The sequence below is a fragment of the Erinaceus europaeus genome, chromosome 17, assembly GCF_950295315.1.
Source record: "Erinaceus europaeus chromosome 17, mEriEur2.1, whole genome shotgun sequence".
NCBI lineage: Eukaryota > Metazoa > Chordata > Mammalia > Eulipotyphla > Erinaceidae > Erinaceus > Erinaceus europaeus.
In genome coordinates, this window is record NC_080178.1 from 522,958 (window position 1) to 550,948 (window position 27,991).

At 67.5% G+C, this 27,991-nt stretch overlaps 1 protein-coding gene across 1 annotated transcript; it reads left to right on the plus strand.

Annotated features, from left to right (window-relative positions):
* MUC2 (mucin 2, oligomeric mucus/gel-forming) lies at nucleotides 1-27,991 on the plus strand. The gene is made up of 50 exons (XM_060177348.1): nucleotides 1-76; nucleotides 208-604; nucleotides 1,373-1,487; nucleotides 1,726-1,816; nucleotides 2,450-2,562; nucleotides 2,803-3,013; nucleotides 4,146-4,271; nucleotides 4,377-4,494; nucleotides 4,841-4,979; nucleotides 5,062-5,172; nucleotides 5,401-5,470; nucleotides 6,235-6,372; nucleotides 6,449-6,613; nucleotides 7,225-7,319; nucleotides 7,396-7,522; nucleotides 7,960-8,215; nucleotides 8,384-8,436; nucleotides 8,550-8,650; nucleotides 8,723-8,874; nucleotides 9,357-9,495; nucleotides 9,566-9,676; nucleotides 9,972-10,151; nucleotides 10,527-10,766; nucleotides 10,926-11,082; nucleotides 11,321-11,452; nucleotides 11,658-11,805; nucleotides 13,831-13,874; nucleotides 14,114-14,311; nucleotides 14,506-14,532; nucleotides 15,228-17,726; nucleotides 18,093-19,523; nucleotides 19,706-19,924; nucleotides 19,996-20,270; nucleotides 20,374-20,548; nucleotides 21,235-21,482; nucleotides 22,599-22,782; nucleotides 23,264-23,486; nucleotides 23,925-24,103; nucleotides 24,195-24,264; nucleotides 24,338-24,438; nucleotides 24,639-24,670; nucleotides 24,932-25,109; nucleotides 25,305-25,406; nucleotides 25,484-25,524; nucleotides 25,612-25,734; nucleotides 25,842-25,940; nucleotides 26,687-26,815; nucleotides 26,909-26,948; nucleotides 27,211-27,337; nucleotides 27,667-27,991. Exons 1-50 carry the CDS (start codon nucleotides 1-3, stop codon nucleotides 27,884-27,886), a joined length of 10,725 nt encoding a protein of 3,574 aa, XP_060033331.1. The 3' UTR covers nucleotides 27,887-27,991.

Below are 27,991 nucleotides of genomic sequence, written 5' to 3' on the forward strand. Positions count from 1 at the left end.
ATGGGGCTGCCACTGGCCCGCCTGGTGGCCGTCTGCCTGGCTCTGGCTTCGGCCAGCGGCCAGGAGCTGCTCAGAGGTGAGCAGCCTCAGTTGCTGATGCCGGGAGCCTCTCGGGGTGCCATGGCATCTGGGGTGACCGGGCAGGGTGGTTGGGGAGGCTGTGGCTGGCCTGGGGGTGGCTGATCCAGGGCGCCGTGGGGTGGGCAGGCGGTGGGGTCTCCGGGCCCCTGGCTCTGGGCTGCAGGAGCCGAGCGGTACAGGTGGTGGCGGGAAGGTGTCCATCCCTGTGCCCAGGCCAGGCTGGCTCCCCCCGGCCCCCGCTCACCCCGCTGCCCACAGGCAGGACCCGTGCCCACGGCCACAGTGTGTGCAGCACATGGGGCGACTCCCACTACAAGACCTTCGACGGTGACGTCTTCCGCTTCCCCGGGCTGTGCGACTACAAGTTCGCGTCCGACTGCAGGGACTCCTACAAGGAGTTTGCTGTGCACCTGCGGCGGGGTCCCAGGCAGGGCGGGCACCCCCACATTGAGTCCATCCTGCTGACCGTCAAGGACGACACCGTCTACCTTACCCGCCAGCTGGCCGTGGTCAACGGGGCCATGTGAGTGGGGTGGCCCCCGGCCCATGAAGGCTCCAGCCTCGTAGTCCCCAGATGGGTCCTGTGGGACACCCCCAGCCCCCAACCACCAGCCCCCCAGTCCCCTGGGGCCCCAGACACTCAAAGCTTCAGACTCCTGGAACCCTATACTCCAGGATACCCCAGACCCCCACCACCAGCTTCCTCAGTCCCCTGGGACCACAGACCCTCAAACTCTCAGGCTTCTGGACCGCCAGCCCCCAAGCCCCTTAGCTTCCTGGGACCCCTGGGTCTCCGGAACCTCCAATCTTCACACCCTGTCACACCCTCACACCTCCACCCCACCCCAGCTCTTATCCTGCTGGTCTCACAACCCTCCGTTCCTCAGCACCCTAATTCTGGTGACCCCCAGACCTTGGATCTGACAAGAAGCCTGTCCCTGTGCCTGGCATCTGCCCTGGACTCCTGGCTAGGGTTACAATCTGCGGGAGGAGCTGTAGGACCCCCCCCCCCGCCATTGTCCCCCATTGTTGGGGGAACAATGAGCTAAGCTGCCTGCCCAGCGAGTTCTCTGGTTCTCACCTCCTGATCCAGGATTCGGTTTCTGCATGAGACTGCCCTGGGGGGGGGGGGGCACAGCACCTGGGCCCCTCCTGCAGAGCCCCGCTCCCCTCCACGCCTCTCCTGGGGGGCTCCTGGGACAGGCCTGAGGAGGGGCGCAGAGGGGCCTGGCCCAGCGCTCAGCCCCTCCCTCAGGCAGCACCTGCCGCCCTGACCCCCCACCCCTCCTAGGGTGAGCACCCCGCACTACAGCCCCGGGCTGCTCATCGAGAAGAATGACGCCTACACCAAGGTTTACTCCCGTGCGGGGCTGGCGCTCATGTGGAACCGCGAGGACTCGCTCATGGTGCGCCCGCCAGGCCCCTACCCTGCGGGGCTCAGACACCCTGCCCTGCCGGGGTTCACAGGCAGCTGAGGGTGCGGGAGGGGGCTCACAGAACCCTGTCCCGAGGGTGCCAGGAGGGGCTCACAGCCACCGTATCTTCCTCTTGGGTGCTAGCACCCTGCTGTAAGGGTGCCCGCTGGCCTGGGGCGGGGGCCTCTGGCTCACTGGCCTCCTGTCTCACGTGTACCCCCACACACAGCTGGAGCTGGACAGCAAGTTCCGGAACCATACCTGTGGCCTCTGTGGGGACTACAATGGCCTGCAAACCTACTCGGAGTTTCTCTCTGAGGGTGAGGGCTGGGGTGGGGCTGTGCCCACTGATGGGCTGTGCCCCTGGGAGGTGCCCCACTGGAGGGCTGTGCCCACTGACTGGCTGTGCCCACTGACGGGCTGTGCCCACTGACTGGCTGTGCCCACTGACTGGCTATACCCTTGCACTGTGTCCCACTGAAGGGCTGTGATGCCAGGCTGTGCCCCACTGACTGTGCCCACTGACTGGCTGTGCCCACTGGAGGGCTGTGCCCACTGGAGGGCTGTGCCCACTGACTGGCTGTGCCCACTGACTGGCTGTGCCCACTGACTGGCTGTGCCCACTGACGGGCTGTGCCCACCTGAGGGCTGTGCCCACCTGAGGGCTGTGCCCACTGACTGGCTGTGCCCACTGACTGGCTATACCCTTGCACTGTGTCCCACTGAAGGGCTGTGATGCCAGGCTGTGCCCCACTGAAGGGCTATACCCTTGGGCTGTGCCCCACTGATGGGCTGTGCCCACTGACGGGCTGTGCCCACTGACTGGCTGTGCCCACTGACTGGCTATACCCTTGCACTGTGTCCCACTGAAGGGCTGTGATGCCAGGCTGTGCCCCACTGAAGGGCTATACCCTTGGGCTGTGCCCCACTGACGGGCTGTGCCCATCCCCCAGGTGTGGCCTTCAGTGCTGTGGAATTTGGGAACTTACAGAAGATCAACAGGCCCGAGGTGGCGTGTGAGGACCTGGAGGAGCTGCCCCCAACACCCTCTTCCTGCTCTCTGCATGTGAGTGGGGACCCTTCCCAGAGACTCTCCCTGAGACCCCCTCCTAGGAGACCTTCCTGAGAGACCCCAGAGAGCCCTCCGTGGACCTCCTCCTCCCACGCAGACACCTCTCCCCGGCCATCGGCAGCCCTCCTAGGACCTACCCCCCCATACCCCTGCCTCCCCACCAGGAGTGCCCCCTCCCTGCCGCTCTGCCCAGGGCACCCTGGGGCGCTGCCCCTCATGCCCCTCTGCCCACAGCGTGCCGAGTGTGAGCGCCTGCTGACGGCGCCAGCCTTCGCGGACTGCCAGGCCCGGGTGGCCCGGGAGCCCTACGTGCAGGCCTGCGTGCTGGACCTCTGCACATGCGCCCGCAGCCCCGCCTGTGCCTGCAGCACCCTGGCCGAGTTCTCCCGCCAGTGCTCCCACGCGGGCGGGCGGCCTGGAAACTGGAGGAGTGCCTCGCTGTGCCGTAAGCAGGAGGGCAGGGTGGGGGGCACTGGGGCAGGGACAGGCGACAAAGGGATGGGGGATACAGGGGCAGGGTGGGGGGCTCTGGGGCAGGGACAGGGGACAAAGGGACAGGGGGACACAGGGGCAGGGTGGGGGGACACAGGGTCAGGGACAGGGGACAAAGGGACAGGGGCAGGGGGACACATGGGACAGGGCAGGGGGCACTGGGGCAGGGAGGGACACAGGGACAGGGGCAGTGGGACACGGGTAGGTTGGGGGGCTCTGGGGCAAGGACAGGGGACAAAGGGACAGGGGATACAGGGGCAGGGTGGGGGGCTCTGGGGCAGGGAGGGACACAGGACACAGGGACAAAGGGGCAGGGGACACGGGCAGGGTCGGGGGCTCTGGGGCAGGGAGGGATACAGGACACAGGGACAAAGGGACAGGGGACACAGGGGCAGGGTGGGGGGCTCTGGGGCAGGAATGGGGACAAAGGGACAGGGGCAGGGGAACACAAGGGCAGGGCAGGGACCAGGACAGGGGACAAAGGGACAGGGGGACACAGGAATAGGGGACACAGGGACAGGGGCAGAGGAACACAGAGGCAGGGGACAGGGGGCACAGGAGTGGGATGGGGGACACGGGAGGAATAGGGGGACACTGGGGAGGTAGGGGGACACAGGGGAGGGATGGGGATACAAGAGCAGGGGGACACAGGGACAGGGGACAGAGAGGCAGGGATAGGGGACACAGGGATGGGCAGGGGGACACAGGGATAGGGGCTGGGGGACACAGGGATAGGGGCAGGAAAACAGGGATACACAGGTGCAGGGGACAGGGGGACACAGGCAGGGGGACAGGGAGACGGGATACAGGGTCAGGGACAGGGGGACATTGGAACATGGACAGGAGAATGGGGACACAGTAGCTGGGACAGGGGACACAGAAACATGGACAGGAGAACAGGGGAACACAGGGGCAGTGACAGGGGGACACAAGGACAGGGACAGGGGGACAGAGAACACAGGGGCAGGGACAGGGGAACATGGGGACACAGGGGCAGGGGTACAAGACTGCAAGGTGTCAGGTAGGTCAGGTGAGAGGGGCGGCCTGTGTGCCCAGCGGGTGCTCAGGCCGCCCCCCCCCAACAGCCAAGAGCTGCCCTGGTAACATGATCTACCTGGAGAGCGGCTCCCCTTGCATGGACACCTGCTCACACCTGGAGGTCAGCAGCCTGTGTGAGGAGCACCGCATGGATGGCTGCTTCTGCCCCGAAGGTGGGCCGGGCTCCGGGGGCAGGGGGCCCAGACGAGCCTGGGCTCCGTGAGGGAAGGGTACCGGGGGGCTCTTCAGCCCCGGGTGACAGCACCCCTGCATCCCAGGCACCGTGTATGATGATGTGGCGGGCAGTGGCTGCGTCCCCGTGAGCCAGTGTCACTGCAAACTGCACGGACGCCTGTACTCACCCGGCCAGCAGATCAGCAGTGACTGCGAGCAGTGGTGGGTGCTGGGTGCAGGCTGTGTGCGGCCCTGGGATGGGGTGCTGGGTGGGTGCAAGCTGGGCTTGCTGGGTGGGCACAGGCTGGGCTGGGAGCCCCGGGGAGGAAGTGCCAAGTGGGTGCAGGTTGGGCGGGCGCCCAGGGAAGGGGTGCTGGGCTCAGGGTGCAGGCTGGGGTCCTAGTATCCAGGACGGAATTCTAGGAGGCCCCGGGATTCAGGCTGGGATCTCAGGGTCCAGGCTGTGGACTTGAGGTTGAGGCAGGGGTCCTGGGGGCCCCGGCTGGGTGCTTGGCTGCAGTCTGGGGTCCGGGGCTGGTGGAGCCTGGCTGAGTGCACCCCTCCCCAGCGTGTGCAAGGCTGGCCGCTGGGCGTGCAAGGAGCTCCCCTGCCCAGGCACCTGCGCCCTAGAGGGCGGCTCTCACGTCACCACCTTTGACGGCAAGAAGTACACCTTCCACGGGGACTGCTACTACGTGCTGGCTCGGGTAGGTGGGCACTGAGTGGGCCGGGGGCCGGGGGCCGGGTGCCTGGGGGCCGGGGTCCACATAGTCTGGCCCACCTCCGCAGGGGGACCACAATGACTCCTACGCCCTCCTGGGCGAGCTGGCGCCCTGCGGCTCCACGGAGAAGCAGACCTGCCTGAAGACGGTGGTGCTGCTGGCCGACCAGAAGAAGAACGTGCGTGCCCTCCCGTGCCCACTGTGCCCACCCTGCCCTCCTGTGCCCACCCTCCCGGCACCCACTGCTCCCACCCTGCCCTCCTGTGCCCACCCTCCCGGCACCCACTGTCCCTACCCCTGCCCCTGACTGTCCCCCATCCCTGCTCCTAACCCTCCTGTCCCTGTCCCCATCCCTGCCCCACTCACACCTGTCCCCACCCCCTGAGCCCCTCCCTGTCCCTTGCAGGTGGTGACCTTCAAGTCTGATGGCAGTGTGCTGCTGAACCAGCTGGAGGTGAACCTGCCCCACGTGACTGGTGAGTCCTGCTGGGGGGAGGGGAGGGCTGCAGGGCTGAGTCCTGCTGAGGGTGCTGCAGGGGTGAGTCCTGCTGGGGGGCTGCAGAGGGGTGAGTCCTGCTGGGGGGGCTGCAGGGGTGAGTCCTGCTGGGGGGGGCTGCAGAGGGGTGAGTCCTGCTGGGGGGGCTGCAGGGGTGAGTCCTGCTGGGGGGGCTGCAGAGGGGTGAGTCCTGCTGGGGGGCTGCAGGGGTGAGTCCTGCTGGGGGGCTGCAGAGGGGCGAGTCCTGCTGGGGGGCTGCAGGGGTGAGTCCTGCTGGGGGGCTGCAGAGGGGTGAGTCCTGCTGGGGGGCTGCAGGGGTGAGTCCTGCTGGGGGCTGCAGGGGTGAGTCCTGCTGGGGGGGCTGCAGAGGGGTGAGTCCTGCTGGGGGGCTGCAGGGGTGAGTCCTGCTGGGGGCTGTCAGAGTGAGTCCTGCTGGGGGGCTGCAGGGGTGAGTCCTGCTGGGGGGCTGCAGAGGGGTGAGTCCTGCTGGGGGGCTGCAGGGGTGAGTCCTGCTGGGGGGCTGCAGAGGGGTGAGTCCTGCTGGGGGGCTGCAGGGGTGAGTCCTGCTGGGGGGCTGCAGGGGTGAGTCCTGCTGGGGGGCTGCAGGGGTGAGTCCTGCTGGGGGGCTGCAGAGGGGTGAGTCCTGCTGGGGGGCTGCAGGGGTGAGTCCTGTTGGGGGCTGTCGGGGCCAGCTGGTGGAGGTCCCCGGCCCGCACGGCCTGAGTCTGCCCCCTCGCCCCGCAGCGAGCTTCTCCGTCTTCCAGCCGTCCTCCTACCACCTCATCGTGAACACGGCCTTCGGGCTGCGGCTGCAGCTGCAGCTGGTGCCGGTCATGCAGCTGTTTGTCACCCTGGACCAGGCGTCCCGGGGTCACGTGCAGGGTGAGCCTCCCCGCCCCTGCCCTCTCCCCGCCCTCCCCCCCCCTCCCCGCCGCCCGCCAATCCGTGCCGCCCCCAGGTCTCTGCGGGAACTTCGATGGCCAGGCCGGCGACGACTTCCGCACGGCAGGCGGCCTGGTGGAGGCCACGGGTGCCGGCTTCGCCAACTCCTGGAAGGCCCAGGCCAGCTGCCACGACCAGCATGACTGGCTGGAAGACCCCTGCTCCCTCAACATCGAGAGCGGTGAGCCTGGCGGGGGCGGGCAGCTCACCTGCACATGGCCCCAGGCGCGGAGACCAACATTCATGACCCTTTACTGGGGTGGGGGGACGAACATTCATGGCCGTTTACTGGGGTGGGGGCTCTCTGCCACATGTGACTCTGGGACTTGATCTCGGGATCTCTGTGGCCACAGTGGCAGAGGGGGGCCCTGGGGCCAGGAAACCTAGCACCTTACCTGTAAGTGGGTGGGGAGAGGGGCTCTGACACCCTGACGCCCAGGGGCCTGGGGGTGGGCCAAGCTGGCACAGGGGGCCCTCAGGGGTAGGGCAGCGAGACCCTCCCCCCATGGGGCCCTGCTGAGACCCTCCCCCCATGGGGCCCTGCTGAGACCCTTCCCGACCTGGGGACCCTGCTGGGACCCTCCCCTGCATGGGGCCCTGCTGAGACCCTCCCCCCACGGGGCCCTGCTGAGACCCTTCCCGACCTGGGGACCCTGCTGAGACCCTCCCCCTCACGGGGCCCTTGTGAGACCCTCTCCCCATGGGGCCCTGCTGAGACCCTCCCCCTCACGGGGCCCTTGTGAGACCCTCCCCCCATGGGGCCCTGCTGAGACCCTCTCCCCCCACCCCCAGCCAACTACGCCGAGCACTGGTGCTCACTGCTCAAGAAGACGGAGACGCCCTTCGGCCGCTGCCACTCAGTCGTGGACCCCACTGAGTACTACAAGGTGGGTGGGCGGCGCACCCCGGGGCTGCTGCGGCGGTGTCCCCGCGCCCGCCTCATGCCCCCTCCCCACCCCGCAGAGGTGCAAGTACGACACGTGCAACTGCAGGAACAACGAGGACTGTCTGTGCGCCGCGCTATCCTCCTACGCGCGAGCCTGCGCCGCCCGCGGGGTCATGCTCTGGGGCTGGCGGGAGCGCGTCTGCAGTGAGTGGGGGTGGGTGGGGGTGGGCAGGGGCTCTGGGTCTCCCTGATGAGCGTGTCTGGGGGTCTGCAGTCTGGGGTCGAGTGGGCTTGGGGCAGAGAGTCTGAGGGTCTCGGCACTGTGGTCTGGGGGTCTGGGGTCTGCAGTCTGGGGTCGGGGGCTAGGGCAGGGGTCTGGGGTCTGCAGTCTGGGGTCTGGGGCTAGGGCAGGGGTCTGGGGCCTGCAGTCTGGAGTCTGGTGTCAGGGGCTAGGGCAGGGCTCTGGGGTCTGGGGTCTGCAATCTGGAGTCTGGTGTCAGGGGCTAGGGCAGGGCTCTGGGGTCTGCAGTCTGCAGTCTGGGGTCGGGGGCTCAGGCAGGGGTCTGGGGTCTGCAGTCTGGGGTTGGGGGCTGGGCGGCTGCTGCTCGGCCGCTCACCCACCGCCCACCCATCTCCCGCAGACAAGGACGTGGGCGCCTGCCCCGGATCGCAGGTGTTTCTCTACAACCTGACCACCTGCCAGCAGACCTGCCGCTCGCTGGCCGAGCCCGACGCCCACTGCCTGCGCGGCTTCGCGCCGGTGGACGGCTGCGGCTGCCCCCGCCACAGCTTCCTGGACGAGAAGGGCCGCTGCGTGCCGCTGGCCAGGTGCTCCTGCTACCACCGCGGCCTCTACCTGGAGGCGGGCGAGGTGCTGCTGCGGCAGGAGGAGCGCTGGTGTGTGCAGGGCGGGCAGGGGGGAGGGGCTGCCCTGCCCTCCCCCTGCTATGCCCCTCCCTCCCTGCCCCTTCCTCCCCTGCCCTGCCCTGCCCCACCCTCTTCTACACCCCTCCCTCTCCTGCCCTGCCCCCCCCCAACAGCCCGCTCACCCCCTTCCGCCCACAGCGTCTGCAAGCATGGGAGGCTGCAGTGCATGCAAGTCCGGCTGCTGGGCCAGAGTGAGTCCCCCGCCCCGCCCCCACGCAGGCCCCTTCCAGCCCCTGCTGACCCTTCGGGTCCCCGCACCCCTTGAGCCCTTTGCCTCCTCACGCCTGAACCGCATGACCCCCAGGCTGCAAGGCCCCGAAGGAGCACGTGGACTGCAGTGACCCCTCGGCGCTGACCCTCCGGAGCCCGCGGGCCCTCAGCTGCCAGACGCTGGCGGCCGGCTACGTGAGTGTGGGGTGGGGTGGGGGGCCGGGGCGGGGCGTCTGGACCCCAGTCTAACCTGCCTACGACCCCCAGTACCAGACGGAATGTGTGAGCGGCTGCGTGTGCCCCGAGGGGCTGCTGGACGATGGGCGTGGGGGCTGCGTGCAGGAGGTGGCCTGCCCCTGTGTGCACAACAATGATCTCTACTCCCCGGGAGAAAAGATCGCGGTGGACTGCAACACCTGGTGGGTGGGCGCTGGGGGGCAGGGGTCCTGGGCCTGGGGGCAGAGGGGCCTGGGAGGGCAGGGGGACCTGGGTGCCGGGGGGCAGGGGTCCTGGGCTTGGGGACAGGGGGACCTGGGCGCTGGGGGGCAGAGGGGCCTGGGAGGGCAGGGAGATTTGGGCATGGGGGTTAGAGGGACCTGGGCCTGGGGGACAGGGGGATTGGGCCTGGGGGTGTCAGGGGGCCCTGGGCCTGGGGGCAGGGGGATTTGGGCCTGGGGGGGTCCGGGGGACCTGGGCCTGGGGGCAGGGGGATTTGGGCCTGGGGGGGTCCAGGGGACCTGGGCCTGGGGGCAGGGGGATTTGGGCCTGGGGGGGGTCAGGGGGACCTGGGCCTGGGGGCAGGGGGTCCTGGTCCTGGGGGTGCAGGGGACCCTGGGCCTGGCTGGTGATGGGGGCGGGTGAACATGGAGGCCACTGAAGGCGCTGTTCCCCCTCCCACTAGCACCTGCGAGCGGGGCCGCTGGGTCTGCACCCAGGCTGTGTGCCATGGCACCTGCACCATCTACGGCAGCGGCCACTACGTCACCTTCGACGGCAAGTACTTTGACTTCGATGGCCACTGCTCCTACGTGGCCGTGCAGGTGAGGCCAGTGCCCGCTCAGGGCTGGGGCCCCAGAGTCCCGGCCGCTGCTCACAGCCTCGTGTTGCCAGGACTACTGTGGCCAGAACTCCTCCGGGGGATCCTTCAGCGTCATCACCGAGAACGTCCCCTGTGGTACCACAGGCGTCACCTGCTCCAAGGCCATCAAGATCTTCCTAGGGGTGAGGGGCGGGAGGGTAGAGCCCAGATTCTGGGGGTGATGGGGTGTAGGGGCAGAGCCCAGGGTCTGGGGGTGATGGGGTGTAGGGGCAGAGCCCATGGTCTGGGGGTGATGGGGTGTAGGGGCAGAGCCCAGATTCTGGGGGTGATGGGGTGTAGGGGCAGAGCCCAGATTCTGTGGGTGATGGGGTGTAGGGGCAGAGCCCAGGGTCTGGGGTGATGGGGTGTAGGGGCAGAGCCCAGGGCCCGGGCGCGGGAATCCCAGGGCCTGCCCTTGACGTGCCGGTTGTGGCGCAGAGGACGGAGCTGAAGCTGGAGGACAGGCATCGCATGGTCATCCAGCGTGACCAGGGCCACCACGTGAGTTACACTACGCGGGAGGTGGGCCTGTACCTGGTGGTGGAGGCCAGTATCGGCATCATTGTCATCTGGGACAAGCGGACAACCATCTTCATCAAGCTGGCGCCTTCCTACAAGGTGAGGGCGGCGTCCCCAACCTCCAGGGCCCTGCAGCCCCCTTCCCTCCTCCCCTGTTCAGGAGCACCCACCCCAGGAAGCCCGCCTCTCCCCAGGACCCTTCTGGCAGCCCTGCCCCAGGAGCCCCTTCCCCAAGACTCCTTTCCAGGACCCCTCAACTAGACCTGCCCCAGGAGCCCCCTCCCCTGTCCTGTCCCAGGAGCCTCCTCCCCAGCCATGTCCCAGGAGCCCCTCCCCTGCCCTGTCCCAGGAGCCCCTCCCCAGCCATGTCCCAGGAGCCTCCTCCCCAGCCATGTCCCAGGAGCCCCTCCCCTGCCCTGTCCCAGGAGCCCCTCCCCAGCCCTGGCCTAGAGCCCCCACCTGCTGTCCCCGCAGGGCACGGTGTGCGGGCTATGTGGGAACTTTGACAGCCGCTCCAACAATGACTTCACCACGCGGGACCACATGGTGGTGGACAGCGAGCTGGACTTCGGGAACAGCTGGAAAGAGGCTCCCACCTGCCCCGACGTGACCTCCACCCCCGAGCCCTGCGCCCAAAACCCACACCGCCACGCCTGGGCCGAGAAGCAGTGCAGCCTCATCAAGAGCACCGTGTTCAGCGTCTGCCACAGCAAGGTCTTTACGGGCAGGCGGGGACAGAGGCCAGGGGGTCGGGGGGCAGGCGGGCCGGGGGGGGGCAGAGGCCAGGGGTTCGGGGGCAGGCGTGCCGTGGGGCAGGCGGGCTGAGGGGCAGGCAAGCAGCCCGGCTGGACAGGACACTGGCGGTGCCTCCAGGTGGACCCCAAGCCCTTCTACGAGGCCTGCGTGCACGATTCCTGCTCCTGCGACTCTGGCGGCGACTGTGAGTGCTTCTGCTCCGCCGTGGCGGCCTACGCGCAGGAGTGCACCAAAGAGGGCGCCTGTGTCTTCTGGAGGACCCCCGACCTGTGCCGTGAGTGGGCCGGGCTGCCGGGTGGGCTGGCTGTGCCTTTAGTGGGCCGGGGTGCCGGGTGGGCCAGCTGTGCTGTGAGCTGAGCGGGCTGGCGTGCCGGGTGGGCTGGCTGTGCCGTGAGCAGCCCAGGTGTCACCCCACTGCCTCACGTGCTGTGAGTGCAGGAATAGGGTGGGGCTGGGGGCAGCCAGTGCTGTGAGTCTGGGGCCTGCCCGCCTCACTTCTCCATGCCCCCCAGCCGTGTTCTGTGACTTCTACAACCCCCCCCATGAGTGCTCCTGGCACTATGAGCCGTGTGGGAACCGCAGCTACGAGACCTGCAGGACCTTCCATGGCCTCCACTCCAACATTTCCGTGTCCTACCTGGAGGGTAAGGGGCAGGCCCAGAGGTGGGGGCGAGGGGTGAGGGGTGGGCCTGGAGGGTGAGCTGGGGACCGTCCAGGCTTTTGTGGGGCTGGCCGGGCCAGCCTTAGGCCTGGGTGCATCTGGGTGGGGGCCGTGGGGACACAGACCCTGTGGGTGGTGGGGGCAGGGCCAGGGTTGGGCATTGAGGTGCCAGCTGCGCCTGGCTGCAGGCTGCTACCCGCGGTGTCCGGTGGATAAGCCCATCTTTGATGAGGACCTGAAGAAGTGTGTCACCTCTGACGAATGCGGCTGCTACGTGGACGACACCCACTACCCCCCGGGAAGCATCCTGCCCTCCGAAGACATCTGCCAGTTATGGTACTTGATCGAGGGTGGGGACTGCATGGGTGCGACCCTGGGCTTGCCCCTGCTCCCCTGTCCTGGGGCACCAACATCCCATGCCCCAAGCCCAATGCCCTGTGGAACCCTCACCCCCAGCCCCAAGCCACCTGACCGGGGGAACCCTCACCCCATGCCCCAGCCCCCTGCTCAGGAGAACCCTGACCCCCGGCCCCAAGCCCCCTGCCCTGGGAAACCCTCACCCCATGCCCCAGCCCCCTGCCCTGGGAAACCCTCACCCCATGCCCCAGTCCCCTGCCCTGGGGAACCCTCACCCCCTGCCCCAAGCCCCCTGCCCTGGGAAACCCTCACCCCCTGCCCCAGCCCCCTGCCCTGGGGAACACTCACCCCCTGCCCCAAGCCCCCTGCCCTGGGAAACCCTCACCCCCTGCCCCAGCCCCCTGCCCTGGGGAACACTCACCCCCTGCCCCAAGCCCCCTGCCCTGGGAAACCCTCACCCCATGCCCCAGCCCCCTGCCCTGGGAAACCCTCACCCCCTGCCCCAGCCCCCTGCCCTGGGGAACACTCACCCCCTGCCCCAAGCCCCCTGCCCTGGGAAACCCTCACCCCATGCCCCAGCCCCCTGCCCTGGGAAACCCTCACCCCATGCCCCAGCCCCCTGCCCTGGGAAACCCTCACCCACTGCCCCAAGCCCCCTGCCCTGGGAAACCCTCACCCCCTGCCCCAGCCCCCTGCCCTGGGGAACCCTCATCCCCTGCCCCAGCCCCCTGCCCTGGGGAACCCTCACCCCCTGCCCCAGCCGCCTGCCCTAGGGAACACTCACCCCCTGCCCCAAGCCCCCTGCCCTGGGAAACCCTCACCCCCTGTCCCAGCCCCCTGCCCTGGGGAACACTCACCCCCTGCCCCAAGCCCCCTGCCCTGGGAAACCCTCACCCCATGCCCCAGCCCCCTGCCCTGGGAAACCCTCACCCCATGCCCCAGCCCCCTGCCCTGGGAAACCCTCACCCCCTGCCCCAGCCCCCTGCCCTGGGGAACACTCACCCCCTGCCCCAAGCCCCCTGCCCTGGGAAACCCTCACCCCATGCCCCAGCCCCCTGCCCTGGGAAACCCTCACCCCATGCCCCAGCCCACTGCCCTGGGAAACCCTCACCCACTGCCCCAAGCCCCCTGCCCTGGGAAACCCTCACCCCCTGCCCCAGCCCCCTGCCCTGGGGAACCCTCATCCCCTGCCCCAGCCCCCTGCCCTGGGGAACCCTCACCCCCTGCCCCAGCCGCCTGCCCTAGGGAACACTCACCCCCTGACCCAAGCCCCCTGCCCTGGGAAACCCTCACCCCCTGTCCCAGCCCCCTGCCCTGGGGAACACTCACCCCCTGCCCCAAGCCCCCTGCCCTGGGAAACCCTCACCCCATGCCCCAGCCCCCTGCCCTGGGAAACCCTCACCCCATGCCCCAGCCCCCTGCCCTGGGAAACCCTCACCCCCTGCCCCAGCCCCCTGCCCTGGGGAACCCTCACCCCCTGCCCCAGCCCCCTGCCCTGGGGAACACTCACCCCCTGCCCCAAGCCCCCTGCCCTGGGAAACCCTCACCCCCTGTCCCAGCCCCCTGCCCTGGGGAACACTCACCCCCTGCCCCAAGCCCCCTGCCCTGGGAAACCCTCACCCCATGCCCCAGCCCCCTGCCCTGGGAAACCCTCACCCCCTGCCCCAAACCCCCTGCAGTGGGGGGTGCCCTCATCCCATGCACTGACTCCCTTGTCCTGGGGACCCCCCCACCCCTGGGGACCTCCATCTCTGGGTCCCCACACCCCATGCCCCAACTCCCCTGCACTGGGGGCTCCCCTCGCCATGCCTCGGCTCCCCTGCACTGACCCCCCATCTTGTGCCCTGGGTCCCCTGCACCAGGGTCGTCCCAGCCGCACCGGGGGTGGGGGTGTGGTCTGCTTCCCTCAGTCTCTGCTGTCCCTCCTCTGTTGGCCTTGGTGGGTGTGTGATCAGTAGGTCGGGCTAGAGGTGGCCCCAGGTGACAGACATCTTTCTCCCCCAGCAAATGCACCACCGACTCGAATGTCACGTGTTGGCCTGATGTAGGTGGGTCTCGGGGTCCTCCTCGGCTGTTCTGGATGCTGGGTTCCCGTCCCCGTCTGTCCCCGGGACCCCACGGCCTTCTCTCTAGGGGGCAGGCTCACTCCTCTCAGTGGGCTCTCTGTGGCCCCCCCACGGTCTGCTGGGTGACCCGCTGGAGTTGGGCCATCGTCACCCCGGATGGGACCCGCTGAGGTCCTGGGTGGCTGGCTCTTGCTGCTGGTGTGACCCCCCCACCCCCCCAGGGAAGCTCCTCAACTTCACGCAAGACGGCTCCTTCTGCTATTGGGAGATATGTGCGCCCGACGGCTCTGTGGAGAAGCACTTCAACGTCTGCATATCTAGCACGACGCCCTGGACCCCCACACCCAGCAGGCCCGCGACCACCACCACCACCACCGCCACCAGCAGCACCGCCACCCCCAGCACCACGGCCAGCACAGGTGGGGCCCTCTGGGGACTACCCACACCCCCGGGCCCAGAGCTGTGGATGCACTTGGGGGAGGATTCTCGAGTCCCCTGGCCCAGCCCCTCCAGCCTTGCTCTGGGGGCCACCCCGCCCCTGAGCCGGCCCTGTGGGTGGGACGTCAGCCCCATCGGTGACCTAACAGCCTCCCCTTTTCTCTCCACTACGCAGTCTCTGTTCCGCCGTCAACCACGCCCAGTAAGTGGCCCTGACAGCTCCCCCACCGGGTGGGCGTCCCCACCCTCAGTCCCTCAGTCCACCATCAGTGGTGACCTGCAGTCTGGGGGCTCAGTGTTGAGGGAGGGTGGGCACCGGCCGCTTCCTCCTGGCCAGGGTGGAGGGGTGTGGCTGGAGTGGGCCACCTGTCTCCAGATGCCCTGATCCCAGCACGTCTGCTTCTCTGGAGGTGCCAGTTTGGGCCAGGACCTCTGGTCTCTCCCTGTCCTGAGGTCTCTGTGGCCCCCAGTCTCTTCCTGTCCTGAAATCTCTCCCTGTCTAAGGTCTCTGTGGCCCCGGTCTCTGTCCTGAGGTCTCTGTGGCCCCGTCTCTCCCTCTCTGAGGTCTCTGTGGCCTCTAGTCTCTCCCTGTCTGAGGTCTCTGTGGCCTCTAGTCTCTCCCTGTCTGAGGTCTCTGTGGCCTCTAGTCTCTCCCTCTCTGAGGTCTCTGTGGCCCCATCTCTCCCTGTCTGAGGTCTCTGTGGCCTCTAGTCTCTCCCTCTCTGAGGTCTCTGTGGCCCCATCTCTCCCTGTCTGAGGTCTCTGTGGCTCCCAGTCTCTCCCTGTCTGAGGTCTCTGTGGCTCCCAGTCTCTCCCTCTCTGAGGTCTCTGTGACCCCTGGGGAGCCTGTGGGCCTTTGTGCCCAGCTGGAGGACACAGTACTATGTCACTTCACAGAGCTGTGCTGCTTCTGGTCTGATTGGATCAACGAAGACCACCCCAGCACGGGCAGTGACCATGGCGACCGGGAGACCTTTGAGGGCGTCTGCCAAGCCCCGGAGGACATCCAGTGCCGTGCCGCCACAGAGCCCCACCTCAGCTGGGAGGAGCTGGGACAGAAGGTGCAGTGTGACGTCTCCACTGGCTTCACCTGCAAGAATGAAGAACAGTTTGGCATCGACCTCTTTGGGCTCTGTTATGACTACGAGATCCGTGTCAACTGCTGTCTGCCGATGGACCAGTGTCCTCCGGGCACGGCCACCTCTGAGCCCACCACCCCAAGCCGGACCCCGACCCCGATCTCCAGCACCACCACTTCCCCGCTCACCTCCACTGAGTCTCCAAGCACGACCACAACCGTTTTCACCACCTCACCAACGCCATCCTCAATCACGTCTCTGACCACTTCTCCTGGGTCTCCAACCACGACCCAAACTCCAAGCACCACAACTACTGGGTCACCGACCACGTCTCCGACCACCACCTCCACCACCTTGCCAAGCACGACCCCAACCACCACCCCAACCACCACCTCTACTGAACCACCAACCACCACCCCAACCACCACGTCTACTGAACCACCAACCACCACCCCAACCACAACCTCCCCAACTGCATCTCCGACCACCTCTCCTGGGATTCCAACCAGGACGCCAACCGAGACACCAAGCATCACCACTACTGGATCCCCAATCACATCTCCGACCACCACCTCCACCAGTTCCCCAACCACAACTGCCACTGTGTCACTGACGACGCCCACCGTGCCCAGCACCCCTTCAAGCAGCACGGCCACCACGTGGCCCACATCCACGATGTGTCTGGAAGACTGCCACTGGACGGGCTGGCTGGACTCCGGCAAGCCCGAGTACGGCAAGCCGGGAGGAGGAGATTTCGAGTCCATCGAGGGCGTCTGCGGGGACAAGTGGGCAGCCAACATCTCCTGCAGGGCCACCATGTTCCCCGACCGGCCCCTCGAGCAGCTGGGGCAGAGCCTGGTGTGTGACCTCTCTGTGGGTCTGGTGTGCAGGAACGAGGACCAGAAGCCGCAGGGCGGGGTGCACATGCCCTACTGCCTCAACTATGAGATCAGCGTCCTCTGCTGTGGGTACTGTGCCACGCCCACCGCCGGCACCACCACCCAGAGCCCGGCTCCAACGCCCAGCACCGTCTCCACGTCCATGGCCACGTCCACGCAGACTCCCGCGCCCACTGCCACCTCCTACTCCACCTCCTCCACTGAGGCACCGACTTCCTCACCCAGCACCCCGGGGACCTCACCCCCCAGCACCTTCTCCACCACCACACCACCTGAGACCCCAACTCCAACCATCAGTAGCAGCACCTCCACAGGCACCCCACCTCCATCATCCAGCACCCCAGGAACCCCACCCCCCAGCACCATCTCCACCACAACATCACCTGAGACCCCACCTCCATCCACCACCACCTCCACAGTCACCCCAACTCCAACCCCAACCACCTCCACAGGCACCCCACCACCTTCATCCACCACCACAGGCACCCCACCTCCATCATCCACCACCACAGGCACCCCACCCCCCAGCACCATCTCCACCACAACACCACCTGAGACCCCACATCCATCCACCACCACCTCCACAGTCACCCCAACTCCAACCCCAACTACCTCCACAGGCACCCCACCTCCATCGTCCACCACCACAGGCACCCCAACCCCCAGCACCATCTCCACCACAACATCACCTGAGACCCCACCTCCATCCACCACCACCTCCACAGTCACCCCAACTCCAACCCCAACCACCTCCACAGGCACCCCACCTCCATCGTCCACCACCACAGGGACCCCACCTCCATCATCCACCACCACAGGCACCCCACACCCCAGCACCATCTCCACCACAACATCTCCTGAGACCCCACCTCCATCCACCACCACAGAGATCACCACTCCCACGACTCCCACCACCACAGGCACCACAACCACTCAGTCCCCAACCCCCAGCACCATCTCCAGCAGCATCTCCACAGGGACCCCAACTGCAACCCCAACCACCTCCACAGGGACCCCACCTCCATCGTCCACCACCACAGGGACCCCAACTCCAACCCCAACCACCTCCACAGGCACCCCACCACCTTCATCCACCACCACAGGGACCCCACCTCCATCATCCACCACCACAGGCACCCCACCCCCCAGCACCATCTCCACCACAACATCACCTGAGACCCCACCTCCATCCACTACCACCTCCACAGTCACCCCAACTCCAACCCCAACTACCTCCACAGGCACCCCACCACCTTCATCCACCACTACAGGGACCCCAACTCCCAGCACCATCTCCACCACAACACCACCTGAGACCCCACCTCCATCCACTACCACCTCCACAGTCACCCCAACTCCAACCCCAACTACCTCCACAGGCACCCCACCACCTTCATCCACCACTACAGGGACCCCAACTCCCAGCACCATCTCCACCACAACACCACCTGAGACCCCGCCTCCATCCTCCACTACCACAGAGATCACCACTCCCACGACTCCCACCACCACAGGCACCACAACCACTCAGACCCCACCCCCCAGCACCATCTCCACCACAACACCACCTGAGACCCCACCTCCATCCACCACCACCTCCACAGTCACCCCAACTCCAACACCAACTACCTCCACAGGGACCCCACCTCCATCATCCACCACCACAGGCACCCCACCCCCCAGCACCATCTCCACCACAACACCACCTGAGACCCCACCTCCATCCACCACCACCTCCATGAGCACCCCAACTCCAACCACAACCACCTCCACAGGCACCCCACCACCTTCATCCACCACCACAGGGACCCCAACTCCATCATCCACCACCACAGGGACCCCACCTCCATCCTCCACCACCACAGAGATCACCACTCCCACGACTCCCACCACCACAGGCACCACAACCACTCAGACCCCACCCCCCAGCACCATCTCCAGCAGCATCTCCACAGGGACCCCAACTGCAACCCCAACCACCTCCACAGGGACCCCACATCCACCGTCCACCACCACAGGGACCCCACCTCCATCACCCACCACCACAGGGACCCCACCTCCATCGTCCACCTCCACAGGGACCCCACCTCCATCGTCCACCTCCACAGGGACCCCACCTCCATCATCCACCACCACAGGGACCCCACCTCCATCATCCACCACCACAGGGACCCCAACCCCCAGCACCATCTCCACCACAACATCTCCTGAGACCCCACCTCCATCCACCACCACCTCCACAGTCACCCCAACTCCAACCACAACCACCTCCACAGGCACCCCACCACCTTCATCCACCACCACAGGCACCCCACCTCCATCATCCACCACCACAGGGACCCCACCCTCCAGCACCATATCCACAGCATCTCCTGAGACCCCACCTCCATCCACCACAACCATAGGGACCCCAACTCCCAGCACCTTTTCTACCACCACATCACCTGGGAGGCCACCTTCAACCACCATTAGCAGCACCTCCACAGGGACCCCACCTCCATCATCCAGCACCCCGGGGACCCCACCCCCCAGCACCATCACATCCACCACCTCCACAGAGACACCCTCTCCCACCTCTCCCATCACTCCTGCCTCAACTCCCACCAGCACAGGAACCACAACTAGAGGCACCCCTACACCCAGCAGCACCCCCACCAGCACCTCCACAGGCACCCCAACTCCAACCTTAACCACGTCCACAGGGACCCCACCTCCACCATCCAGCACCCCAGAGACCCCAACTCCCAGCACTCTCTCCACCACAACACCCTCTGAGACCCCAACTCCAACCTCAACCACGTCCACAGGGACCCCACCTCCACCATCCAGCACCCCAGAGACCCCAACTCCCAGCACTCTCTCCACCACAACACCCTCTGAGACCCCAACTCCAACCCCAACCACGTCCACAGGGACCCCACCCCCACCATCCAGCACCCCAGGGACCCCAACTCCACTCATCAGCACCCCAGGGACTCCACCTCCATCATCAAGCACCACGGGGGTCACACCCCCCACCTCCACCACAACCACAAGAACCCCCACAGTCACTGCCAGCAGTGTGGTGACCCCCACCCCACCTGCTGGACAGTCCACTCCTTCAACCTCGCTGTCTCCATCCCCCTCCTCCACGGAATCTGCCACCCCAATCACATCGCCGGCAACAGTGCAGACAGCCAGCACGAAGCTGCCCCTCACGCCCGCCACGCCACCAGGTGAGGACCCGGCGAGCTCGTGAGCTCGTAGGTGGGGTGCCGTCCCCATCCTCCCTCCCCGTGACGGTCCTGGTGGGAGCCCCCTGGGAGCGATCTCGCCCTGTCCCCCCACCCCCACCCCGGGAGCTGCCGCCCAGAGTGGAGGCCACTCTGATCGGTGCCTGGGGCCTCCACCCTCACAGGCACACCCCCTTCTGAGACCACCCCCCGGCCGCCGGTCACGGCCTCCACCACCTCGCGGCCCTGGCCCCCCACCACAATGCAGAGCAGCAGCTCCTCACCTCCCACGCCGAGCCCCATGAGCTCTCCCAGTGTCAGTATGAACACGGGCACGGGGGTCTCCGTCTCCACCGGGACCCAGTACACCTGCTGCGTTGTCAACGACACCTACTTCGGACCAGGTACAGGGGTGCAGCCGGCAGGGGGAGGGGGCCCTGGGAAGCCCCCCAGGGCTCAGCACTGCCCCCCGCAGGAGAGCTGGTGTACAACGGCACACACGGAGACACCTGCTACTACGTCAACTGCTCTGAGACCTGCAACCTCGAGTTCTACAACTGGACCTGCGTGTCCACGCCTGCACCCACGCCTGCACCCACGCCCTCCACACCAGTCCCCACGCCCTCCACGCCCTCCACGCCCTCCACGCCAGTCCCCACCCCCTCCCCCACCCAGGCTGCCACTGTGTCCACCTCGACTCCCCCCGCGCCCCCCGGCCCCGGGTGCCCGGACTTCGACCCCCCCCGAAAGGTCAGTGACCCGCGCAGCAGGAGGTCAGGCCCTCCCATGGGTGCCCCGTGCACTCCGTGCTCCCTCGTGCGCTGCCTCTCACCGGCGCTGCGTCTGCCCACAGGAGAACGAGACGTGGTGGCTGTGTAACTGCACCCAGGCCATCTGCAAATACAACAACACGGTGGAGCTGGTGGAGGTGCCCTGTGTGCCTCCGCCCATGCCCACCTGCTCCAACGGCCTCAGCCCTGTACGCGTCATGGACCCCGATGGCTGCTGCTGGCACTGGGAGTGTGACTGTAAGCCGGCTCCCGCGGTCCTCCTTCCGTGCTCCTCCTTCCGTGCTCCTCCTCCCCGTGTTCCTCCCCGTGCTCCCCCTCCCCGTGCTCCCCCTCCCCGTGTTCCTCCTCCCCGTGTTCCTCTCCGTGCTCCCCCTCCCCGTGCCCCTCCCCATGCTCCTCCTCCCCGTGCTCCTCCTCCCCGTGCTCCCCCTCCCCGTGCTCCTTCTCCCCGTGCTCCCCATCCCCGTGCTCCTCCTCCCCGTGCTCCCCCTCCCCGTGCTCCTTCTCCCCGTGCTCCCCATCCCCGTGCTCCCCCTCCCCGTGCTCCGCCTTCCATGCTCCCCCTCCCCGTGCCCCTCCCCATGTTCCCCTCCCCGTGCTCCTCCTTCCATGCTCCCCCTCCCTGTGCTCCCCCTCCCCGTGCTCCTACCTGTGCTCCCCCTCCCTGTGCTCCTCCCCATGCTCCCCCTCCCCATGCTCCCCATCCCCATGCTCCCCCTCCCTGTGCTCCTCCTTCCATGCTCCCCCTCCCCGTGCTCCCCCTCCCCGTGCTCCCCCTCCCCGTGTTCCTCCTCCCCATGCTCCTCTCTGTGCTCCCCCTCCCCGTGCTCCCCCTCCCCATGCTCCACTGCAGGACTGGCCACATGGGAGGCCTGGTCCTGGTGGGTCTGCCCTGGCCGTGCTCTGACCCCTCACCCCCCCAGGCTACTGCACGGGCTGGGGTGATCCCCACTACGTCACCTTCGACGGGCTGTACTACAGCTACCAGGGCAACTGCACCTACGTGCTGATGGAGGAGGTGCACCCCACAGTGGACAACTTCGGGGTGTACATCGACAACTACCACTGCGACCCCCGAGACCAGGTGTCCTGCCCTCGCTCGCTCATCGTGCGGCATGAGACGCAGGAGGTGCTGCTCACCACCGTGCAGATGGCACCCATGCGGGTGCAGGTGAGCCTGGGGGGCAGGGCCCAGGATGCAGGGACCCGAGGTGCAGGGGCTCTGAGGGTGCAGGTGTCTGAGGGTGCAGGGGTCTGAGGGTGCAGGGGTCTGAGGGTGCAGGGGTCTGAGGGTGCAGGTGTCTGAGGGTGCAGGGGTCTGAGGGTGCAGGGGTCTGAGGGTGCAGGTGTCTGAGGGTGCAGGGGTCTGAGGGTGCAGGGGTCTGAGGGTGCAGGGGTCTGAGGGTGCAGGTGTCTGAGGGTGCAGGGGTCTGAGGGTGCAGGGGTCTGAGGGTGCAGGGGTCCTGAGGGTGCAGGGGTCTGAGGGTGCAAGGGTCTGAGGGTGCAGGTGTCTGAGGGTGCAGGTGTCTGAGCGTGCAGGGGTCTGAGGGTGTAGGGGTCTGAGGGTGCAGGGGTCTGAGGGTGTAGGGGTCTGAGGGTGCAGGGGTCCTGAGGGTGCAGGGGTCTGAGGGTGCAGGGGTCCTGAGGGTGCAGGGGTCTGAGGGTGCAGGGGTCCTGAGGGTATAGGGGTCCTGAGGGTGCAGGGGTCTGAGGGTGCAGGGGTCTGACGGTGCAGGGGTCCTGAGGTTGCAGGGGTCTGAGGGTGCAGGGGTCCTGAGGTTGCAGGGGTCTGAGGGTGCACGGGTCCTGAGGGTGCAGGGGTCCTGAGGGTGCAGGGGTCTGAGGGTGCAGGGGTCTGAGGGTGCAGGTGTCTGAGGGTGCAGGGGTCTGAAAGTGCAGGTGTCTGAGGGTGCAGGGGTCCTGAGGGTGCAGGGGTCTGAGGGTGCAGGGGTCCTGAGGTTGCCTGGGTCTGAGGGTGCAGGGGTCTGAGGGTTTAGGGGTCTGTGGGTGCAGGGGTCTGAGGGTGCACGGGTCTGAGGGTGCAGGGGTCTGAGGGTGCAGGGGTCTGAGGGTGCAGGGGTTTGAGGGGGCAGGTGTCTGAGGGTGCAGGGGTCTGAGGGGGCAGGTGTCTGAGGGTGCAGGGGTCTGAGGGTGCAGGGGTCTGAGGGTGCAGGGGTCTGAGGGTGCAGGGGTCTGAGGGTGCTGGTCCCTGAGGGGTGCCGGGCCCTGAGGTGCAGGTAGCATGCCCCTGGACTAGGGGTCGTGGTTCTGACACACATGCGCACAGGTGCAGGTTAACCGGCAGGCCGTGGCACTACCCTACCGCAAGTTCGGGCTGCAGATTTACGAGTCTGGCATCAACTATGTGGTGGACATCCCCGAGCTGGGTGCCCTCTTCTCCTACAATGGCCTCTCCTTCTCCATCCGTCTGCCTTTCCACCGCTTTGGCAACAACACCAAGGGCCAGTGTGGTGAGTGTCCGCCCACCCGGGGAGGGGTGCATGGCCCTGGTCCTGGGATGAGTGGCTCTCTGTGTCCTGGTGGGGTACACACTGTTTGTCCTCTGTCCTGGTGGGGTACATCTGTCCTGGGGGGGTATATGGCCATATGCCCTGTTGGGCTGCACAACCTCTGCCCTCTGCCAGTGGGGTACAGGCCTCTGCCCTCTGCCTGGTGGGTACAGGCCTCTGCCCTCTGCCTGGTGGGTACAGGCCTCTGCCCTCTGCCAGTGGGGTACAGGCCTCTGCCCTCTGCCTGGTGGGTACAGGCCTCTGCCCTCTGCCTGATGGGTACACGGCCTCTGCCCTCTGCCTGGTGGGTACAGGCCTCTGCCCTCTACCTGGCGGGTACAGGCCTCTGCCCTCTGCCTGGTGGGTACAGGCCTCTACCCTCTGCCTGGTGGGTACACGGCCTCTGCCCTCTGCCTGGTGGGTTACAGGCCTCTGCCCATAGGCACCTGCACCAACACCACGGTGGACGACTGTGTGCTGCCCAGCGGGGACGTGGTGGCTGACTGTGAGGTGGCGGCTGATGGGTGGGTGGTGAACGACCCCTCCAAGCCCCACTGCCCCCAGGGCAGCTTCACCACCCAGCGACCGGCCATCACCAAGCCAGGGGCTGGCGGCACCCCCAGCCAGGGCTGTGCGTCCCCACTGTGCGAACTCATCAAGGACAGGTGGGCCTGGGGGTGACTTGGGTCCAAGGTCTTTCCCGGGGTGCTGTCTGTGGCAGGGACTGAGCCAGGCACAGGGTGGGGTGCAGAGGGATCTGAGCTCAGCTGCACAGAGTTGGTGTCCTGGGGGTTGCAGGGCTCTGGACTCTGTGGGGTTTGGTGTCCTGGGAGCCTGTGGGGTCTGGGGGCCTGTGGGTGTCTGGGGGCCTGTGGGGCCTGGGGACCTGTGGGTGTCTGGAGGCCTGTGGGGTCTGGGGGCCTGCGGGGTCTGGGGGCCTGCGGGGTCTGGGGCTCTGGGTCTGGAGTGCCTTGGGCCCTGTGGGACTGGGGGCCTGTGGGGTCTGTGGCCTTGACCCTGAGCCTGTGGGGTCCGGGGGTCCTGGGTTGGGGGTCTGGGGGCCTGTGGAGTGTGGCTCACCTGACCCGCCTGACCACCCCCAGCCTGTTCGCCCCGTGCCACGCTGCGGTGCCCCCCCAGCACTACTACGACGCCTGCGTGTTCGACAGCTGCTTTGTGCCAGGCGCAGGCATGGAGTGTGCCAGCCTGCAGGCCTATGCCACCCTGTGTGCCCATCAGGGCGTGTGCGTGGACTGGCGCAACCGCACCGGCGGGGCCTGTCGTGAGTGTGGCGAGTGGGGCGGCGGGCGGGACCCGTGTGAGCGCGGGCGGTGCTGGGGCTGCCCCTGACCCTCCGCTCTGCCCGCCTGCAGCGGTGACCTGCCCGGCCCACCGGGAGTACCGAGCCTGCGGCCCCACTGAGGAGCCCACCTGCAAGTCCGGGTGAGCTGGGCTGGGCGGTGGTGGTGGGGGAGGGCACTGGTGGGGGGTCTGCTCACGTCCCCGACCCCCCCAGTTCCCCTCAGCAGAATGACACACGGCTGGTGGAGGGCTGCTTCTGTCCTGAGGGTACCATGAGCTACGCCCCTGGCTATGATGTCTGTGTGGACACCTGCGGTAGGACTATCCCCTGCTCCCTGACCTCTGCCCCCTGCTCCAGCCCTCTGCCCCCTGCTCCTAGCCCTCTGCCCCCTGCTCCTAGCCCTCTGCCCCCTGCTCCTAGCCCTCTGCCCCCTGCTCCAGCCCTCTGCCCCACCCTCCTCCTGCCCCCAGCCAGGACTCTGCTAATAGGCTTTCTCTTCTCTCTCCCTTCCCAGGCTGCGTGGGCCCCGACAATGTGCCCAGAGAGGTAGGCACCCCTGCTGTGGACGGACGTCCCCACCGGCTGCTGCCCACCTCCCTCCTGTCTGTCCCTCCACCTGCCCACCTGCCCCTCCCCCTCCCCCTCCCCGCCTCTCTCCTCACCGTGGGTCCTGTGACTGTCTCCACCCATGGTGTCCTCCACCCCAGGGAGCACGAACCGGCAGCAGGCCCCATGTGGGGTCTCTGGGCAGGAGCTGTAGTCCCCTCCCCCTGCGGTCAGCGCCACCCACACTCCCTCCCCCCACAGTTCGGGGAGCATTTCGAGTTCGACTGCAAAGACTGCGTGTGCTTGGAGGGCGGGAGCGGCATCGTGTGCCAGCCGTGGCAGTGCCGCCAGCAGCCCGGCCTGCAGTGCAGCGAGGAGGGCACCTTCCCCGTCACCGAGGTGGACCCCTCAGACACCTGCTGCAATGTCACCTTCTGCAGTGAGTCCCTGCCCTCCGGGTCACGGCGTCCTCACCCCCAGCCCCCCACTGGGGCGTGTCCAGGCCAGCCTGGCCCATCTCCGCTAGCAGGGTGCACTGAGGGTCGGGGGGCACCCTCCCAGCCAGCTAGGGTGCAGCCGTGCGGTGTGGGGGGTGCAGCGGGGGCCCCCGCCCTTACCTGGCCCCTCCCTCCAGAGTGTGACGTCAGCCTGTGCAAGGAGCCGGCCGCCTGCCCGCTGGGCTTCGAGGTCAAGAAGGTGACGGCGCCCGGGCGCTGCTGCCCGGCCTACTCCTGCGGTCAGTGACCTGGGGGCTGCCCGGGTGGGCGTCATGGGCAGATGGGGAGTGTCTGACCCGGTCCCGTCTCTCCCCAGAGCCCAAGGGTGTGTGTGTGTTGAACAACGCCGAGTACCAGGTGTGCTGGGTGGAGGGGCGAGGGGGGCGTTGCCGTGGGGGAGCCCTGCCTGGGCCCTGCTGACTGCCGCCCCCCGCCCCCCCGCAGCCCGGCTCTCCAGTCTATTCCTCCAAGTGCGAGGAGTGCAGGTGCACCGACAAGAAGAACAGCAGCACCCAGCTCAACGTCGTCAGCTGCTCGCACGTGCCCTGCCCCAGCTCCTGCAGCCCCGTACGAGGCCGCCCCTGGGCCCCAGCCCCGGGGTCCCCCACACCCGGGGTCCCCTCCCATTCTCCTGGGTCCTCTAGCCCCCGTGCCAAGGTCGTGTGTGCCCGCAGGGCTTCGAGCTGGTGCCGGCACCTGGCGAGTGTTGCCGCAAGTGTGAGCAGACCAGCTGCATCATCTCACGTCCCCATGGGCAGCATCTCATCCTGAAGGTGGGTACCCCTGTCCTTGGCTCAGCCCCCCTGGACTCTGGCTAGGCAGGCCGTGGGTATGTCCCTGGGCCAGCTGGGTGGTCTGACTGGGGTGTCCTCTCTCTCTGCCGCAGCCCGGGGGTGGTCTGACTGGGGCCCCCTCTCTCTCTGCCACAGCCCGGGGGTGGTCTGACTGGGGTGTCCTCTCTCTGCCGCAGCCCGGGGGTGGTCTGACTGGGGCCCCCTCTCTCTCTGCCGCAGCCCGGGGGTGGTCTGACTGGGGTGTCCTCTCTCTCTGCCGCAGCCCGGGGGTGGTCTGACTGGGGCCCCCTCTCTCTCTGCCGCAGCCCGGGGGTGGTCTGACTGGGGCCCCCTCTCTCTCTGCCGCAGCCCGGGGGTGGTCTGACTGGGGTGTCCTCTCTCTGCCGCAGCCCGGGGGTGGTCTGACTGGGGTGTCCTCTCTCTGCCGCAGCCCGGGGGTGGTCTGACTGGGGTGTCCTCTCTCTCTGCCGCAGCCCGGGGGTGGTCTGACTGGGGCCCCCTCTCTCTCTGCCACAGCCTGGGGGTGGTCTAACTGGGGTGTCCTCTCTCTGCCGCAGCCCGGGGGTGGTCTGACTAGGGTGTCCTCTCTCTCTGCTGCAGCCCGGGGGTGGTCTGACTGGGGTGTCCTCTCTCTGCCGCAGCCCGGGGGTGGTCTGACTGGGGTGTCCTCTCTCTGCCGCAGCCCGGGGGTGGTCTGACTGGGGCCCCTTCTCTCTCTGCCGCAGCCCGGAGACATGCAGAGTGACCCCAGCAACAACTGCACCTTCTTCAGCTGCGTGAAGATCCACAACCAGCTCATCTCCTCAGTGTCCAATATCACCTGCCCCGACTTTGACCCCAGCACCTGTGTACCGGTGAGGGCCTGGGGCTCCAGTGGGATGGAGGGGGCGTCCAGTGTAGTCAGGGCAGGGGTGGGGGTGGGGTGGGCTCACACCCTCTCTCCTCAGGGCTCCATCACATTCATGCCCAACGGCTGCTGCAGGACCTGTGAGTATAGCCTGGGGAGGCCCCTGCTCTGGGGGGTGGGAATCCCTGTCACCCAGGACCTGTGAGTGTAGCCTGGGGAGGCCCCTGCTCCGGGTGGGGGAGCCCCTATCACCCTCATCCCCACCTTGGGTGTGGGTGCCCCTGGGTGCCAGGAAGCCCTAGTCCTTGCTGAGGAAACTCTGGAGATGGGCCCTGGGGGTGCACCCCAAGGCAGGGAGGCCTGGCTGTGGGGTTCGAGCCTGAGCCTGGTGCCCCTTTTCAGGCATCCCCCGCAATGAATCTCGGATCCCCTGCTCCACCATCCCTGTCACCAAGGAGGTGACCCACGCCGGCTGCAGCAGGACTGTGACCATGAACTACTGTGTCGGCTCCTGTGGTACCTTTGCCATGTGAGTCCCGGAGCCTGCGGCGGGCCCTGGGTTGGACTCTTGCTCCCTGACCCCTGCCCCTAGCCCCCGGCCGCCCTGAGCAGATCCTGACCTGACTCCTACCCCTGGTCACCCTGGCCTGCCCGACCCCTGTCCCCAGTCGCCCTGACCTGCCCGACCCCTGTCTCTGGCTGCCCTGACCTGCCCGACCCCTGTCCCCGGTCACCCTGACCTGCCTGACCCCTGTCCCCGGTCGCCCTGACCTGCCCGACCCCTGTCCCCGGTCGCCCTGGCCTGCCGACCCCTGTCCCCAGTTGCTCTGACCCCTGGCCCCTGCTCTCTGCCCCCAGGTACTCGGCTGAGGCTCAGGGCCTGGACCACCGCTGTGCCTGCTGCAAGGAGGACCGCACCAGCCAGAGGGAGGTGGAGCTGCTGTGCCCCACGGGTGGTACCCTCACCCACACCTACACCCACATCGAGAGCTGCCTGTGCCAGGACACGGCCTGCGAGCCCCTGCATGCCCGTGCCCGCCGCTCTGGCCCCCGTGCTCCCCGTGCCGGACACCAGTGACCTCCACCCCACCCGATTCCCTCCACCCGCCTTTCTTTCTGCATATTTATTCTTTCAGTTGCAGTTCAGCTCTTGACTTTCACTAAATAAACTTGGCAGACACGC

What these genes read in the sequence shown, in the direction of transcription:
- MUC2 (XM_060177348.1), top strand. Translation starts at nt 1, where the DNA reads ATGGGGCTGCCACTGGCCCGCCTGGTGGCCGTCTGCCTGGCTCTGGCT. An exon ending in GTCCCGGGGTCACGTGCAGG is followed by an intron (nt 6,373 to 6,448) that starts GTGAGCCTCCCC and finishes TGCCGCCCCCAG; the next exon opens with GTCTCTGCGGGAACTTCGAT. An exon ending in CAACGGCTGCTGCAGGACCT is followed by an intron (nt 26,949 to 27,210) that starts GTGAGTATAGCC and finishes GCCCCTTTTCAG; the next exon opens with GCATCCCCCGCAATGAATCT.